General features: G+C 42.8%; 1 protein-coding gene across 7 annotated transcripts in view; it reads left to right on the top strand.

The window, feature by feature from the left end:
- The window catches only part of RPGRIP1L (RPGRIP1 like), a 375,908-nt gene that overhangs the window by 65,849 nt on the left and 291,619 nt on the right, over positions 1-18,440 (top strand). For all 7 annotated transcript variants that reach the window (XM_029608561.1, XM_029608562.1, XM_029608558.1 and 4 more), the window contains one exon: positions 8,075-8,218. In XM_029608561.1, the coding sequence (XP_029464421.1) occupies positions 8,075-8,218 (144 nt within the window). The remainder of the gene's footprint in view (positions 1-8,074; positions 8,219-18,440) is intronic.

Below are 18,440 nucleotides of genomic sequence, written 5' to 3'. Positions count from 1 at the left end.
CCTATACTGGATCTCAAGGGAATCAACCGACCTCTATGAGTCACACATTTCAAGATGGAAACAATTCGCTCTGTCATAATGACGGTTCAAGCAGGGGGAGTACCTTACGTCTCTGGAACTGACGGAGGCGTATCTGCATATTCCCTTCCAGCAGGAACGTAGGCAGTTCCTCAAATTTGCTATCCTGGATCGTCATTACCAGTTTCAGTCCTTGCCTTTCATATTAGCCATAGCACCCAGTGCCTTTTCCAAGGTCATGGTAGTGGTAGCAGCGGCCCTTTGCAAGGAGGGCATTCTAGTTCACCCCTGTCTGGATGACTGGTCGACTGGTTGACTTGACCAGTCTCTTCCAAGATGTTGGAAGAGAATCTTCTCATTTTCTGCAGGGTGGGTTCCTTGTGACAGGAACTAGGCTGGGTGGTGAATATGGCCAAGAGCAGTTTGCAGCAGTCTCAGACCCTGGAGTATCTCAGGGTTCAATTCGATACAAGGCAAGGCAAAGTGTTTCTGCTGGCATCTTGAGTCCACTAGTTGATGCTGTGAGTCAGATTCCTGCAGATTCTGTTCATCCCACTGTGTGGTCTTATCTTCAGATCCTGGGGTTGATGGCTGCTACATTAGAAGTGGTTTCCTGGGTGAGGGCACATATGCGTGCTCTTAGACACACCTTGCTCTCCTGATGGAGTCCGCAGTCGCAGAATTATACGATGAGGCTGTTTCGTCCATTAGAGGTTACATTCCAGTTGAACTGGTGGTTACATGCAGATCATCTCAGGAAGGGAATTTCCCTAATGACGCTGGATTGGTTGGTACTCTCAACAGATGCGAGCCTCTGGGGCTGGGGGATACACTGTCAGACGTTGAAGGTGCGAGGGCGCTGGAATTTAGGCAATTTTATTTTTAGGCATTTTATATACCGAGATTTCATGTATAGATCACAAAGGTATACAAAGTGACATTCATAATTATAACTCAACAAACAAAGATTGATTACAGAGATGGTTTTCTAGGCAGACAATATTTATCAAGTGAAAAATTTTCTGGTACATATTAAAATTGATATAGTACATAAGGCAAAGAGTACGGATATTTAAATAAAATGATAGTCAGTGAGTTGTTTGAGAATCTTGCATTCTCTCGTTTGATTTATTCTTCATGATTCGATTATTATCTTTTGTCCTTCTTGTTTTGTGGTTCTGTCTGTTCTGATGCAGTGGAGCGGCAGTGGAACATCAACAGACTGGAGACACGAGCAGTTCAGTTGGCATGTCTGCAATTTGCCAAGCAGCTAGAATTTAGATTTAGATTTTATTAATTTATGAATCGCCTAACACAAAAAAGGACTAGGCGATGTACAATAAAAAAAACATACATAATAAAATATAAAAAACAATACATAAAAGACAAACTAAAACAGAACAATAAATAAATCATAAAAACTTCAATATAATGGAAAACATGAAAACATAATTAAACAAATATAACTGCTGATGAAACAATTAATCAAACATAAAACTAAAATAAGTTTTAATTAACTTTCTGAAATTCTTAACATAATCTGATTGCCTGATTTCAATAGGGAAAGAGTTCCAGAGTGTAGGGCCTGCTAGAGGCTTGGGCAGTCTGGATAATGTCCGACAATGCGACCGGTGACTTACATGAACTAAGAATCGGCAGGTATCAGAGGAGATATATGTGCTCATGGTATGGGCAGAGCAGCAACTCCTAAGCATATCTGCATCTCACGTTGCTGGAAAGGACAATATCAGAGCCGGTTTCCTCAGAAGGAGAAGCTTGTACCCAGGAGAATGGGAGCTGGCAGATGAGGCCTTTCAGCTTCTGGTGGACCGTTGGGGTCTACCGCATCTTTATCTTTTGGCGAACTTCAACAACACGAAAGTTCCATGCTTCTTCAGTTGCAGGTGGGACCCAAAAGCGATGGGAATAGACTGTATCATTCAGGAGTGACCACATAGAGCCCTGCTGCATACATTCCCGCCTTGGTCTTTGATAGGCAAACTGGTACAGAAGATTGCAATTCAAACCAACACCTTTTAGTGGCTCTGGATTGGGCACGAAGACCATGGTATGCCGATCTCCAGAGACTTCTGATGGGCAGTCCCCTCTGGCTACAGTCTTGGACAGATCTGTTACATCAGGGATCCTTTCTGCATGAGGATCCGGGTCGGTTCTGTCTTATGGCTTGGCTACTGAAAGGGCTCGGCTGTTGAATCGTGATTATTTGTCTTCTGTAATTTCCACTCTTCTTTGGGCCCAGAAAATTTCTACTTTTCTAGCTTACATTAGAGTTTGGAGGGTCTTTGAGACCTGGTGTTCTGAGCGAGGTACTCAACTGCTCAATGTGAAAATTCCTTTGAATTTGGAATTTTTGCAGGATGGTTTGCTTAGGGGTTTGACTCTTTAATACCTTGAAGGTTTCATTTGTGGCACTGGCTTTTTACAGGGGAAGAGTCAATAGTGGGCCTTTGTCTTCCCTTCCGGATGAGTCCCATTTCTTGCGGAGAGTTAACATCTTTTCCCCCCGTTGCGGCTTCCAGTGCCTTTGTGGTATTTTATCTTGGTCCTCGAGTTCTTGGCAGGTCTGACTTTTTGACCACTGCATATTCTTTCCTTGTGGCTGCTTACTTTGATAACAATCTGATAACAATCTGTTCATCTCATCGAGTCTCTGAGCTGCAGACTTTCCCGCTGTGAGCCTTTTCTCCATATGACTCCGGTTCAACTTAGGTCTGTGCATTCCTTTTTGCCCAAAGTGGTTTCAGACTTTCATTTGAATCAGTCCATTTCTCTACCTGCCTTGGACAGAGACAGCGATAAAGTTGAGTACCACATTTTGCGTTCCTTGGACGTTAAGCGTCATTTACTGCGCTACTTGAGGTGACTAAGACTGTTCGTAGTCTGATCGCCTATTGTCCTCCATGGTGGAGTTAGGCAGGGAGCACCAGGGACGTGGACAACCATTACTCGCTTGGTTAAGGAGGTCATTACAGCAGCATTTGTAATTGCTGAGGTTGTCTTCCGAAGCAGATTAGGCCACATTCCACGAGGGCTCAGGCCGTATTGAGGGCGGAACTTTGTTTGTTGTCGCCTGCCGAGCAGCAACATGGTCATCTTTGCATACCTTCTCCAAGTTTTACTGCTTGGATGTTAGGGCTAGGGAGGATGTCGCTTTTGTGCAGGCAGTATTGTCTGGGCCAATGGCAGCCTCCTGCCCTTTTCGGGATTAGCTTTTGTACATCCCACTCATTAGGATTGACCTACCCGAATGCTAAGGAAGGAGAAAATATTACTTACCTGATAATTTCCTTTACTTTAGTGAAGGGTAGGCCCATCCCAGACCCGCCCTCGGCTGCCGAATTTGAATTTTGTGATTAGCCTTCTTAGAATGAGTGATGCAGAGTATGATTCCTGCTCTTCATTGATAACCTATAAGGAGCAGCTACAAAAGTAAAAAATGTCCAAGAGGCGTGGTCATTGTTAAAAAATACCATTCTAGAAGCACAGTCCAGATGTATTCCACACATTAAGAAAGGTGGAAAGAAGGCAAAACGATTACCGGCATGGTTAAAAGGGGAGGTGAAAGAAGCTATTTTAGCCAAAAGATCTTCATTCAAAAATTGGAAGAAGGATCCAACAGAAGAAAATAGGGTAAAGCATAAACATTGGCAAGTTAAATGTAAGACATTGATAAGACAGGCTAAGAGAGAATTTGAAAAGAAGTTGGCTGTAGAGGCAAAAACTCACAGTAAAAACTTTTTAAAATATATCCGAAGCAGAAAGCCTGTGAGGGAGTCAGTTGGACCGTTAGATGATCGAGGGGTTAAAGGAGCACTTAGAGAAGATAAGGCCATCGCGGAAAGATTAAATGATTTCTTTGCTTTGGTATTTACTGAAGAAGATGTTGGGGAGGTACCCGTAATGGAGAAGGTTTTCATGGGCAATGATTCAGGTGGACTGAATCAAATCACGGTGAACCTAGAAGATGTGGTAGGCCTGATTGACAAACTGAAGAGTAGTAAATCACCTGGACCGGATGGTATACACCCCAGAGTTCTGAAGGAACTAAAAAATGAAATTTCAGACCTATTAGTAAAAATTTGTAACTTATCATTAAAATCATCCATTGTACCTGAAGACTGGAGGATAGCAAATGTAACCCAATATTTAAAAAGGGCTCCAGGGGCGACCCGGGAAACTACAGACCGGTTAGCCTGACTTCAGTGCCCGGAAAAATAGTGGAAAGTGTTCTAAACATCAAAATCACAGAACATATAGAAAGACATGGTTTTATGGAACAAAGTCAGCATGGCTTTACCCAGGGCAAGTCTTGCCTCACAAATCTGCTTCACTTTTTTGAAGGAGTTAATAACATGTGGATAAAGGTGAACCGGTAGATATAGTATACTTGGATTTTCAGAAGGCGTTTGACAAAGTTCCTCATGAGAGGCTTCTAGGAAAAGTAAAAAGTCATGGGATAGGTGGCGATGTCCTTTCGTGGATTGCAAACTGGCTAAAAGTCAGGAAACAGAGAGTAGGATTAAATGGGCCATTTTCTCAGTGGAAGGGAGTGGACAGTGGAGTGCCTCAGGGATCTGTATTGGGACCCTTACTTTTCAATATATTTATAAATGATCTGGAAAGAAATACGACGAGTGAGGTAAATCAAATTTGCAGATGATACAAAATTTGTTTCAGGGTAGTTAAATCACAAGCAGATTGTGATAAATTGCGGAAGAACCTTGTGAGGCTGGAAAATTGGGCATCCAAATGGCAGATGAAATTTTAATGTGGATAGTGCAAGGTGATGCATATAGGGAAAATAACCCATGCTATAATTACACATGTTGGGTTCCATATTAGGTGCGACAACCCAAGAAAGAAGATCTAGGTGTCATAGTGGATAACACATTGAAATCGGCGGTGCCGTGTTGCTGCGCAGTCAAAAAAGCAAACAGAATGTTGGGAATTATTAAAAAGGAATGATGATAAAACGGAAAATGTCATAATGCCTCTGTATCGCTCCATGGTGAGACTGCACCGTGAATACTGTGTACAATTCTGGTTGCCCGCATCTCAAAAAGATATAATTGCGATGGAGAAGTACAGAGAAGGCTACAGAATGATAATGGGAATGGAACAACTCCCTATGAGGAAAGGACTAAAGAGGTTAGGACTTTTCAGCTTGGAGAAGAGACGACTGAGGGGATATGATAGAGGTGTTTAAAATCATGAGAGGGCTAGAACGGGTAGATGTGAATCGGTTATTTACTCTTTCGGATAGTAGAAAGACTAGGGGGCACTCCATGAAGTTAGCATGGGGCACATTTAAAACTAATCGAGAAAGTTCTTTTTTACTCAACGCACAATTAAACTCGGGAATTTGTTGCCAGAGAATGTGGTTCGTGCAGTTAGTATAGCTGTGTTTAAAAAAGGATTGGATAAGTTCTTGGAGGAGAAGTCCATTACCTGCTATTAAGTTCACTTAGAGAATAGCCACTGCCATTAGCAATTGTTACATGGAATAGACATAGTTTTTGGGTACTTGCCAGGTTCTTATGGCCTGGATTGGCCACTGTAGGAACAGGATGCTGGGCTTGATGGACCCTTGGTCTGACCCAGTATGGCATGTTCTTATGTTCTTATGTTCTTACTTCAGTCGCAGGCGAGACCCTCAGTAACAAGGGATCGACGCCCTGGTACAGACCTGGCCCCCGGGGACCCTGCTATACGCCTTTCCCCCTTTCCCCCATGGCCCCTGCTGGGCGCAATCATTCACAAGATTCGGCGACACAGAGGCATAGTTCTTCTAGTGGCCCCGGACTGGCCAAGAAGACCCTGGTACGCAGACATGAGAAGACTACTGGCAGGGGATCTTCTACCCCTGCCCCCACACAGGGACCTACTACAACAAGGCCCCATCCTCCACGAGGATCCAGCTCAATTCTCTCTTACGGTCTGGCCATTGAGAGGGCCCGACTGAGGAAGAGGGGATACTCGGGGACAGTAATAGATACCCTCCTCCGAGCACGCAAGTTCTCCACATCGCTAACGTACATAAGAATCTGGAGTGTATTTGAAGCCTGGTGCGAAGACCACAGCACCAAACCACACTCCGCTAAAGTCCCCATAATTTTGGAATTCTTACAGAATGGACTTCAGAAGGGCCTGTCCCTCAACTCAATCAAGGTTCAGGTGGCAGCGCTGTCATGCTACGATTCCAGGAGCGAGGGGCAACAGCATTGCCGCACACCCAGATGTTTCTCGATTCCTGAAAGGGGTCAAACACATTCACCCACTACTGAAGTGGCCAGTGCCCCTGTGGAACCTCAACCTAGTTCTGGAATTCCTAGCGGGACCCGCTTTCAGACCCCTCCGAGACCTGTTCCTCCGTCTACTAACCCTGAAGATGGTGTTCTTGCTGGCCGTATGCTCGGCCCGCCGCATCTCAGAGCTACAAGCGCTGTCCTGCCGTGATCCATTCCTCAGAATCACCCCGGGGACCATCCATCTACGCACGGTTCCCTACTTCCTACCCAAAGTAGTCTCACACTTCCACCTCAACCAAACCATATCACTACCAACCATGGAAGGTTTGAAGAAGTCGGAAGAAGGTCGATCCCTGCGCCAGTCTCGACATCGGCAGATTGCTAGCCAGATACCTGGAAATGTCGGAACCAGTACGAAAGATGGACCACCTGTTCGTCCTGCACAGTGGGAAGAAGCAAGGCGAAGCGGCTCACGGGCAACCATTGCGCGGTGGCTTAAAGAAGTCATCAAGGCGGCCTACGTAGAAGCGGGAAAACCACCACCTCTACAGGTCAAGGCCCACTCCACCAGAGCGCAGGCGGTCTCCTGGGCAGAAACTAGAATTGCTGTCACCTGCCGAGATCTGCAGAGCGCAACGTGGTCCTCCATCCAGTACCTCTCCAGATTCTACCAGTCTGGATGTTCTTAGGGCCGGGAGGACACAGCATTTGCAAGAGCTATCCTAAGCGGACCTCGGGCAGCCTCCCACCCAGTTCGGGAGTAGCTTTTATACATCCTATTGGTCCTGAGTCCATCTGCTACACGCTAGGAAATGGAGAAATTACTTACCTGATAATTTCGTTTTCCTTAGTGTAGACAGATGGACTCAGCAGCCCACCCTCGGCTGCCATTATACATGGTTGTTCATCAAATCAAGGTAAGCCATGTTTTTCCTTTACATAGAGCATCCACCCTGCCGGGTGTCGACGCTTTCCGGTTGAAGATACTGGCGGTCTCCAGCTATAGTCAATCAACCAGTTCAATTAATCAGAATTTTAACGTTGCACCTAAGTTATCAGAGTTAAACTCATTAAAGTTAATCAATCAGTCAATCACACATATATCCATAATGCTTTGCAAGGAAGAATACTGAGCTTCTGCACTTCCTGCAGGGGTATATGTACTAGGTGCTGACGTCAGATTGAAATCTGATCCGTCTCCAACTGCTGGCACGAGTACACTACACCCATTGGTCCTGAATCTATTTGTCTAAGGAAAACGAAATTATCAGGTAAGTAATTTCTCCATTAATGCAGTATTTACTAAGATTTGAATGTCCTTTAGTAAACACATTAATGGAAATTCACTAATGCATATTTTAAATGCATTTTAATAAGTAGAACCCTATATGTGAGTAAGAGTCAGCATAGATATGTGTTACTTCCATGAGTAATCTTTACTTAAAGTGTGAAAGTTAACAAATTAAACATTTTGATGGTAAGTGAAAATTTGCATTTAGTAGTCTGTCATGACTGTCTTTATAGAGTGGGTCATGGAAAGCACTTGATGGGAAGAATTGACTAATATGTTGTAATAATAATTGTATATTTTATTAATGAAACTGAAAAAGTGCTATATAATGCAAGTTTAATATTTTTATTTTAGTCTTTTTCTTATTTGTTATATATGAAAAATTACCTAACATGTAAATATGTAATTGTCAAGCTCACAGACAATATTGTTTCTAATAAAGATTTTTTTCCATGAATATAACATTGTGTTAAGTTGCTTTGGTGCTGACTTGCAGAGAGAATGTGATAGAATCACAGAAGGGACACATGGAGGAGATGGAGCATTCAGCAGATTTTCTTAGAGATCAGATAAGAAGGAAAGAGAAGGAATATGAAGAATCTCTTCTACAACTTCGAGAACAACAAGCGACAGGTCAAAGGTACAATGCAAAATGACAGTTTACATTCCTTAAAAGAAAAGCCATAATTTCCTTATCCTGCTAGATCAATCAAGAGGCATTGGTTGGTACTGCATGTTATCAGATGGAGACAGAGGACACTCATATTTCAAGTGACAATATTCAGGCCGATGCAGTACTGACGTGTAAAAAAAATGTGCGGCTGTGTCCTGTGCCCTCTCCTTTGACGAGCATGCTCATTTGGTTTCTCAATCCGTGCGATTCAGTATTCAAATAAGACGCAAATCAAAGCGGCGGCAAAGGCGCGCGGTCGGAGTTCGCTATCGATTTTACTGTATAGGAGGTATAGGACGTCTATACTGTATTCTGGGTGCGCTGCACAATGCGTTGTTCTTCCATACATGTCATTTCAATGGAACAGGAGTTGTCAATTAGAAATGTTATGAATTCCAAAATTTTCATCGATCTTGAAAAATATCCCATTGTTCCCCCTTCGTGGCATCATCGCCGTGTCATAATCCTACCTTGGACGTGTATATAAATCGCATCTCCAAGTAAGAAAGTCCCTTTGTATTTGGGTCGGGCCAGGAGAGACCGGTTAGAACTGTTCCTTTGCATATCAATTGGAAGATCGGCACCCCTTTACTCTCAACAGATAAGAGCATACTAATGGATACATTTTTCGAAGAGGCCCCCGCATGGACGCTCAGAGGCCCCACATGGATGCCCGGAGTCATGGACGCTTAGAGGCCATGCTAGCTACATAATCCCGCTACCTTTGAACGTCCATAGCCTGTGGTGGAGGGCCGCTGCCTGGAGCACCCAGAAAGGTTGGTAGCGGGGCCTACGACATGGACATTCCCGCCTCTTTCCAAGCAACGTCCATGGCGCTTGGAAGTAGCTAGCAGGACCTCTGATTATGGATGTCCACGCTCGGACGCCCCGCTAGTTTTACGGAGCCATGGACTTGAGGCGGGAACGTCTATGGTCGCAGGCCCCACTACTTTCGTACGTCCATGGCCTGTGGCAGAAGGCCGCTGCCTGGAGCACCCGGAAAGGTTGGTAGCAGGGCCTACGACATGGACGTTCCCATCTCTTAAGATCTTCTTACAAATCTGCTCGCTTTTATACAGTTCTATGATGTAGCAAAAATAGCAGTAGCTCAGCAGCAGAAGTGTCCCCCTCCCTTTCACGTAGCTCAGCCTAACTACAATTTTCCTAACTCAATGGGCTTGTTTCAAATTGGATACATCTATTGGTACTTTCTATTTTTCCTGGAACTTATTACTATTCTTTTTGGGTTTCACAAGCTTTGCATTTTCTCTGTATATTTTTGCAAACATTAGCAGTGCATTTTATGATTGGGGTTAGTGACCACCTCTGAGGCCTATCTTTATACTTAACACCAGTTAGCTTAAATATGGCCAAGACCTTGGCTCTTCCATTACGATTGGCCACCCCTGTTCTAGGCAATACCTCAAGATATTCCCATGACTCAGAAGGATAGTTGTTCAACTCTATCTCCTAGAACAGCAGTTCTCAACCGGTGTGTCGCGGCACACTAGTGTGTTGCGAAGCACCGGCAGGTGTGTCGCGCACCCGCTGCTCTTCCCCTGCCCTTCACCTCAGCGAGACGAACACCGCTGCTGTTCCTGCCTGGGCTATCAGCACATTCAAGCCCCGAGGGGAACGGCAGCAGTGTTTTGTGGAAGCCGGCAACAGGAACGTGACCTTTTCTTCTTCCCGCCCCCTGTGGCCCAGAAGAGGAGGTGGTTTACCGGGCACGCAGGAAGAAGAAAAGGCCATGCATGCATGCTGTTGCTGCAGAAATCACCTTTGATGCTGGCTGGCCACTGCCAGGGCCTGCAGGAGTACAGCGCCACTGCCCTCTGGCTCCGACCTCTCCTTCTCTCGCCAGCACACCAGCAAGAAAACATAAAATTAATAATAATAATCAAACAAAAAAAAAAACAAACACTAGGGTGGGGAGAAAAGCATAGAATTATATTCTCAGCTGATTGCTCTGTGCCGCGATCGATCTCAGCACAAGCAAACAGCTGAGTGCTACCTTCTTAGCGCTGTGGGGCTGGGGTGGTCGCTCCTGCTGCAGTTTCCAGCTTATCAGGCTCTGCTTTTAATAGCAGCATACCGGCTACCTTGTGCTGTGGGTGGGGGTGAGTGAGTCAGAGTGAGCCAGCATGTGTGTAAGTGTATGAGAGAATGTGCGTGTAAGTAAGAGAAATGTGTGAGAGCAAGAGACTGCTCAGGAAAGTCACAGGTGTGTGTGTGAGAGAAAGAGATTGGTCAGGGACGTGGCTTGTGTGTGTGTGAGTGAGAGTGAGTGAGTGAGTGAGTGAGTGATAGACTAGTCATGGCTCTAAGGAAGAAGAGCATGAGGACAGAGCTTCAGCAGCCCTTGCTGCTTCTGGTGAGTGCTATTGGCCTACAAGGGAAAGGAGTAGGAGAGTTACTGGAGAGGGAAGGTAAAGGTGGCTTTTTAAGTTTATCTTTCTTGATTGACTGTCATTTTAATTATTAGGTATTATGTGATGTGTCTGTTCTTAGAAATATTTTATTGGTGTTTGGAGAATTTTTAATAATTTTGAAAATTTTTAATGATTGGATGTTCCATTTATCAATTGTTTTGAAACATTTATTATATTCTAGTTTTAGAATTATTTATATTTCTCGGGGAATGTATAAATAGAAATGTGGAGACAAAAACTGAACTGGAAACAGCAAGAAGCCAACTCTGATGCAGTAAAATACAAAAACATTAGCTTTATGGTCACTTTATTCAGTATTTGGTGAGGGTCTGTCTGTGTTGTACGTGTGTGACCCAGCTAAGGGTGTTCTGCAAGCTTGTAGTTTCTTGGTAGGGATCTATAGCAGCTTGGTTGTTCTGTTTTCCTAATAGGAGGTGTATTGGTGTTTAGGGCCTGGTGTAATTTTTGCAGTGCTGCCTTTTCATAGGTAGGGTTATTACTGTTTTGAGTTCCATAATGCAAGGTGTAACTTTGTGCACATTAGTTTGTGTACATTATTTCAGATCTGGAAGTCTGTTAGGTGCTATATTTCTATTTGCACAGAATGCAGAGTGGCTTTCATTCCAGTTTCTGTTTCCATATTTGTAATTTGCGATCTTTCTGTACTTGGGTGAAGGTTGATTCTACGTGTGTGACCGAGGTGAAGTATTTTACTAGCATGTAGGCATTTGTATCAATATTATTTGTTGTGTTTTCTCAATAGAACATGCATTGGTGGTAAATTACTGTTTTCATAAGGAGGGCTATTGCATCTGGTAGGAAAGAGTGTTTATGTTGCTGTTATTGAGATTTCACGTCCTAGGTCGGCGACGTGGGACTAACTGGGCCTTTTAAAAGCCCCGACACCTCGCCTCTCGCCCTCTTCTACGGCCCCCTCTGAACCCGCGCCGACCCAGCCAGACCTGACCCGGCCGCACTGAACCACGGTCCCGACACCGGCCACACCAGACCCCGACTAGACCAGCGCTGACTACAGACCTGCTGGAGCCACGCCTGTTCCCTGGAACCGCGCCAGACCCGCGCTGACAGCCGACCGCCAAACAGAACAGCAACACAAAGGTAGGAAGCTCTACCTCCACGGCAGGACCTGAACCACCGGGACCTACCTCCATGGTGAGCCCCAGACCATCCAGACGACTGCGATCCCGCGTCTGTGGCCGCTGAGCTAGGCCTTCTCCTACTCTCTGACGTCATCCAGACCCCACCCACCGATGCTCCCTAGGTGGCGACGTGGGACATAACGGGGCCTTTTAAAGCCCCTACACTGCGCCTCTTGCGCCGCACCGCCGAAGGAGCACGACAAAGGGGCCTGCCCCTTGTCGTGCCCCTTAGCGTGTCCCCCTTACGAATCACACAGATAAACAAGACGATTCACACAAGAACAACCCGATCCGCTCAAACCTACCACCACATGAGGAAATACCAACTAACCTATCAACAAACCCGTGCCCCTCCATTACCACCATCACAACCGGACGGACCAAATACTACAAACAGCATATCAACAGCGATCCTGGTCTGACTAACATACATGCACCCTAAATCTCAAGTCTGCCAACATCCTCTTACCAACCAAAGGATAAAAAAAGTGATACAGCTGTGTCCAGACCACCATAGACAGACCAGATCTGACCAGGTCTAACCAGAGTAAATGAAAGACCAAAGACTGACCTCCACCAACCGATAAAGATCCGTTGAACGCCCTCCCCTCCCCTAAAACAAAAAACAAAAAAAAAACCCCAACCTTGCCGTCACTCTATACGCTCCAGCACCCTCTCTACTCCTCAATCACAATACAAAACCACAAACAACTGAACTAAAACAAAATCTCTTCCAACACAAACTACAATCAAAGATGGCATTAACACCCAACACGATCCATCACGAAAAACACCGACATCTAATAAACATTCTCTTCAATAAACCAATAAAAAAACCTGATCTGTCTCATCTTCATCCTAATAAACGCCCAAGCCCTAACTAAAAAATTCATGCTCATTTCAGATATCTTGCAGGAAAAAAACCCCCGACTTCATCGCAGTGACCAAAACCTGGTTTAAAGCAACAGACCACGTAATCACTAACCAACTGAACAACACAATATGACCTGTTCTCAATTCCCCGAAAATCCCACAGAGGCAGACTTCTACTAATAGTAAAAAAGCAATTCACAATGAAACCAGTCCCAAACACCCTACCACAGCAATATGAAATATCCTTATTCGACTAAAAATCCTGCAAATTTGCATAGTATACTGCCCCCCCAAACGTCTGGACAACGACATATCCCCCCTCATAGAATACTTCATAACAAACATCAGCCTTAAGAAACCAACAATTATATTTGGAGACTTCAACCTCCACATGGACATCACCCCATGCTCTCAATCCTGCCAGACCTTGGTTGACGCCCTTTCCACTTTAAGATTCACCCAACAGGCGTCCAACCCAACACACAAAGCTGGCCACACGTTAGACCTGATATTCACAAACAACTTCTTCTCAAACACAACAATTTCATACACACCAGTCCCATGGTCCGACCACTACCTCCTGCACTGTAAGACCAAAGCAAACACTATCAACAACGCCAAAGCGAATGAAAAATACTCCTTCAAATACCGACCACCCTTCCAACCTGACCGTCTCCAACAAGAACTCAGAAAACATTTAACCAAGCGAGAACTCTCCAACATAAATAAGAAGGCCACACATCATGGCACCAGCTGACAAATAAAATTTATTTATTTATTTATTTATTTTATTTATAGCTTTTATATACCGGCATTAGTGTGCAAACATCATACCGGTTTACATTATAACGGAGACAGCTTGGAAACAAAGTACAATGAACAGGGCAGGGGGAGGGGAGCAAAAGTGCAGGTTGCACGAGAGAAGGCAGAGCAGGAGGAAGCATAGCGTAACTCAAAAAATGTAATAATAGGTTGAATGAGAGAGCAGAAATGTAATTATATACAAGGTACAAATTGTATTATATACAAAGAAGCGGTAATAAACACAGTTCAGGTATCTGGCAAGATTCATGTAGATAGGAAGGTCAGAGGGCGAAAGGGGAGGGTCTAGTCAGCGTAGGCTCGCGAAAGAGCCAAGTCTTTAGTTTCTTTCTAAATTTCATGTAGCATGGTTCAAGTCTGAGCAGGGTAAGAAATTGCCAACAACTTAATTCCGGAAAAGACAAAACTGGTCAAAAACAAAAGAGAAAACACAAACTCGTGGTTTACACATATATGATTATCCTGACAATCATATAAATGGTAACCTCATCCCACTTCTCACTTAGAATATATCATTGATCTATGTAACCGTAAAATATTGGCACACTATGGATAACCTAGAAACCAAACCTATTCGTGCCTAAATGTAAACCGTTGTGATGGTACATTACTAAACGACAGTATAGAAAAGTTTTTAAATAAATAAATAAACACCCAACTAAAAGACACCAAATCGACCCTAAGGAAAAAAGAAAAAGAATGGCGAAAAAACAAATGTCCCCTAACCCTTGAAAGATATCGAACACAACTAGTGACATATAAAAAGTTGATCAACAAATCCAAATGGGATTATTACAGTAAAAAAATACAAAAGGCACCTAACAATTCAAAATCGCTTTTCAACATAGTTAACAACCTAATATCTGACAACAACAACAAACCAATTCCCGAAACCAATCATTTAAGCCAAGAACTTGCTCTGTTTTCAAAAACAAAATCAGCAAAATAGCAGGCAACATCAACAATCCAACTAACCTAAATAAGCAACAAACCATAAAAAATAAAACACCTTGGTCCACCTTCGATCCCATATCAACCACCGAAACAGAAAAGCTATTAAGAAAGCTAAACCTAGCCCGTCATGAGCGCGACACAATCCCAATTCATGCACTAAAGGAAATAGCACAAACCATTACTCCAACCATCACGGCAATCATAAATAAATCTCTCAAAGAAGGCGAACTTCCTGACAAATTTAAAAATTGCAACAATTACCCATAATTAAAAAAAAGAACCTCAACCCAGAGGATCTGAACAGCTACCACCCAATCTCAAACTTACACCTCCTTGCCAAACTGACAGAGAAAGCCGCACTTAAACAACTCAACGAGCATCTCAAAGCAAATAACATTTTACACCCTAACCAACATGGCTTCAGAAAAAACCATAGTACAGAAACCCTACTACTCAACCTAGCAAACATGATAATAAGAGGCTTCGACACTGGGCAAAGATATATCCTCATTCTACTCGACCTCTCCGCAGCATTCGACACGGTTGAATATAGAAGCCTAATTTCCAGACTAGCTGATATCGGTCTATCCAGCAAAACCCTCGACTGGTTTACTTCTTTCCTAAAAAAAACAGATTCTTCAAGTAACCATTAACAACCACTCATCAGATGCCATACCTCTTGAGACAGGAGTACCCCAGGGATCCACTCTCTCAGCCACACTGTTTAACATATACCTCCTACCTCTTTGCCAGCTCCTCACAAGCATCGGCGTCACATACTACATGTACGCCGATGATATACAATTAATCATTCCCGTAACAGACACCCTTGAAAAAGCATTGAAACTTGCAGCCAACTACCTTGACACCATAAGAAACATGCTAAACGACATGAAACTTTGTCTTAACATGGACAAAACTGAGTGCATTCTACTGGAAAGACACAACGCTGGAATAAACATGAACCATAACATACAAATTGACAACACAAACATCAAATTAAAAGACAACGTGAAAGATTTAGGAATATGGTTAGACCCTGAGCTTAACTTCAAAAAACACATCTCAATGAAAATCAAAGAAGGCTTCCACAAACTAATAATCCTCAAACACCTAAAACCACTACTGTATCCCCCTGAATTCAGAACCATCCTACAATCTCTAGTATTCACTAGCTTCGACTACGGTAACTCACTCTTGATAGGCCTACCCAAAACCACCCTACGGCCTCTCCAACTATTACAGAACGCAGCAGCCAGAATTCTCACCGGTCACAAAAGAACCGACCACATCACTCCGGTGCTAAAAAGCCTACACTGGTTACCTGTAGAAAAGAGAATTGAATAGAAAACCCTATCCATTATACATAGTACATTACACAACAGTGAAAGCACAAGCCTAAACAACATTATCCAGAAACACATCCCTCAACACAACACGAGAGCATCAGACAAATCACAACTAAACATACCATCAGTCTCAACCGCCAAACTTACCACTCTAAGATACCGAGCCTTTTCTATAGCAGGGCCCATCCTCTGGAACTCGCTACCCGAACACCTAAAACTACAAAACAACACTAAAATATTTAAAAAAGATCTCAAGTCCTGGCTCTTCAGACAAGCCTTCAAAGATGGGATCGGCTAATCGCCCATTTCACAAAGGACACCACATTCTATCATTGATAGTTAAACGCTACTACGCTTAATCAATCTCTTTACATCTGACATCCCTCCACATCAGACGATAATCCCTATCTGTAACTATATAAACTCGTAACATTAACCATTCCCTACCCATTGCAATAATCTTGGCACTTCTGCTATTAAACCAGTACTGTTATTATACCATTTCTGATAGAATATTGTATTATACCACACCAGTTACTATACATTATACATTATATTTATTTTATCATATTATGCCAAATCTGTTGTTATACCATCCCTGATATTAGACCAGTTCTGTTGTTATACCAGTTTTCGCAATTGTAATTCGTTTCATCTGTAAACCGGAATGAAGGCCTCTAGCTAAACTTTGGTATGTAAAAATGTATAAATAAAAAAAAAAAAAAAAATACAAAAAAAGATATTTTTCTTTTTATGGTAAATTGAACGGGGAATGTCCTAGTTCTGCTCTGCACCCATTGTTGGGGGTCGAGGGGGTTCCTGTGGAATGCAGAGTGTGTGTTTACATTTAACCTGGTGATGGTCACATGTTCAGTGTGTCACGCATGTGAGAACCATCTTCAGGTGTGTCCCGACAGAAAAAAGGTCGAGAATATCTATGCTGCATTTGCCCCTAATGCTTGAAAGTTTTATCTTCAGTCAGCCACAGAATAGGAGCAAGAACCTCTTAGTCATTAGATTGGAGTGACTCGATGTGTAACTGGACCATGCATTCCATGCCTTTTTCTACATCTAACATTTCTGAATCAAATTTTGAGCTCCCCCTGTGAGATAATTTGTGGGTGTACAAAAAAGGGTTTGATCTAATCATTTTTTAAGAATACACTTCTCTCTTCAATTTTATTTTAAAAGATCTCAGATTATATGGGATCAGTATAAACAATGAAAAAATAAGTATTCTAAAATCCGCACACTCAGAAAGCAGCTATGTATATCTTTATATGGTTTTTTTTTAACGCGGATTTTGATCCAAAATTTACAGTCATCCAGGCTACTTGTAATGATACAAGATTGTTTTGCTAATGAGGCATTCTACAGGAACATATGCTAAAATTACAGTTCTGTTCTCTGTAATGACCCACAACAACAGGAAAAACATTGTTTTAATATTCAAGAGCAGTATTTATTTCCTACTTAAAAGCAATTATGGGCTTTGCATAACCAAACGTTTGTCAAACTGGTGCCAAACTAAACTGGTCAATTATATATACACATATGCACATTCTGTAGAACCAGCGCAATATTCTATTAAAAAAAAAAATCCTGAATGTATTACTAAGGAAAGAAGTCTTACAAAAGAAATCTTAAAACAATTATGAATTATTTGTATGAGCTTTAAGAATATAAACTAGTTTGCCTTGTCTAGTTCATTTAATTTTGTTATTGTTAATAATAATAATAATAATAATAATATAGTAGTAATTTTTATATATAGTTTTCTCTCCAGCATTGTTGTTTCTGCCAAGAATAATTACATTCTATGAGTAATAATACCCTTTATTCTGTAAAATTTGTAGATGTGCATAAAATCATTAACAGTAATAAATCTCTGCGGGATAGAACTGAATATTCCCTGAACCAGTAATGATGTGTGTTCAGTTGCTAAATATCCCCAAATTTTTAGCTATTTATTTAATTTAAGAATGAAACGTGAGGAGATACTAAGGAGGTGAGGGGGTTACTGTGCAGAGGGTAGGGAGAAGAGAGAAGGGAGCTGATGGTATGGTCTGTGTTTAGAATTTCACCAACTACAAAGTCTCATCTTATCCTGCAATGATGCTTCCCTCACCATCCGAGGTCACTAGTGAACTTGGCTTCCAGCCTTGCCAAGCTCCAGCCCCATTTAACCCTGCCTTGTCAGAACCTCTCCTTCTCATGGACATACCTTCAGCTCTTTGATCTGGTCGCTTTTATTCTCGTTCCTTACCTTGCTTTGTGGCCTTCGAGCCCTCTAGCCTCTTGCTTTGTGACCTACCTCTTACCTTGTGGCCTGTGGGCCTTCTTGCTTTGCAGCCTATCTTGACCTAGCCTTGCTTTCTGGCCTACCAGCCTTCCTGTTCCTTGTCTTGCCTTGCGGCCTCCCTGCCTTCTTGCTAACTTGCTCCTTGTCTGTCCTTCGAGGAGCCGATAACAGCCAAAATTCTTTCTGATTATGCTAGATATATCATCAGCGTTTGATACAGTTAATCAAAAAATTCTCTTGGATAGATTAAATGAAATAGGTATAAAGGACTATGCTTTAGAATGGTTTGAATCTTAC

This window comes from Rhinatrema bivittatum, chromosome 7 (assembly GCF_901001135.1).
Source record: "Rhinatrema bivittatum chromosome 7, aRhiBiv1.1, whole genome shotgun sequence".
NCBI lineage: Eukaryota > Metazoa > Chordata > Amphibia > Gymnophiona > Rhinatrematidae > Rhinatrema > Rhinatrema bivittatum.
Note: the sequence above shows the minus strand (reverse complement) of the source record. Positions and strands in the feature narration are given on the sequence as shown.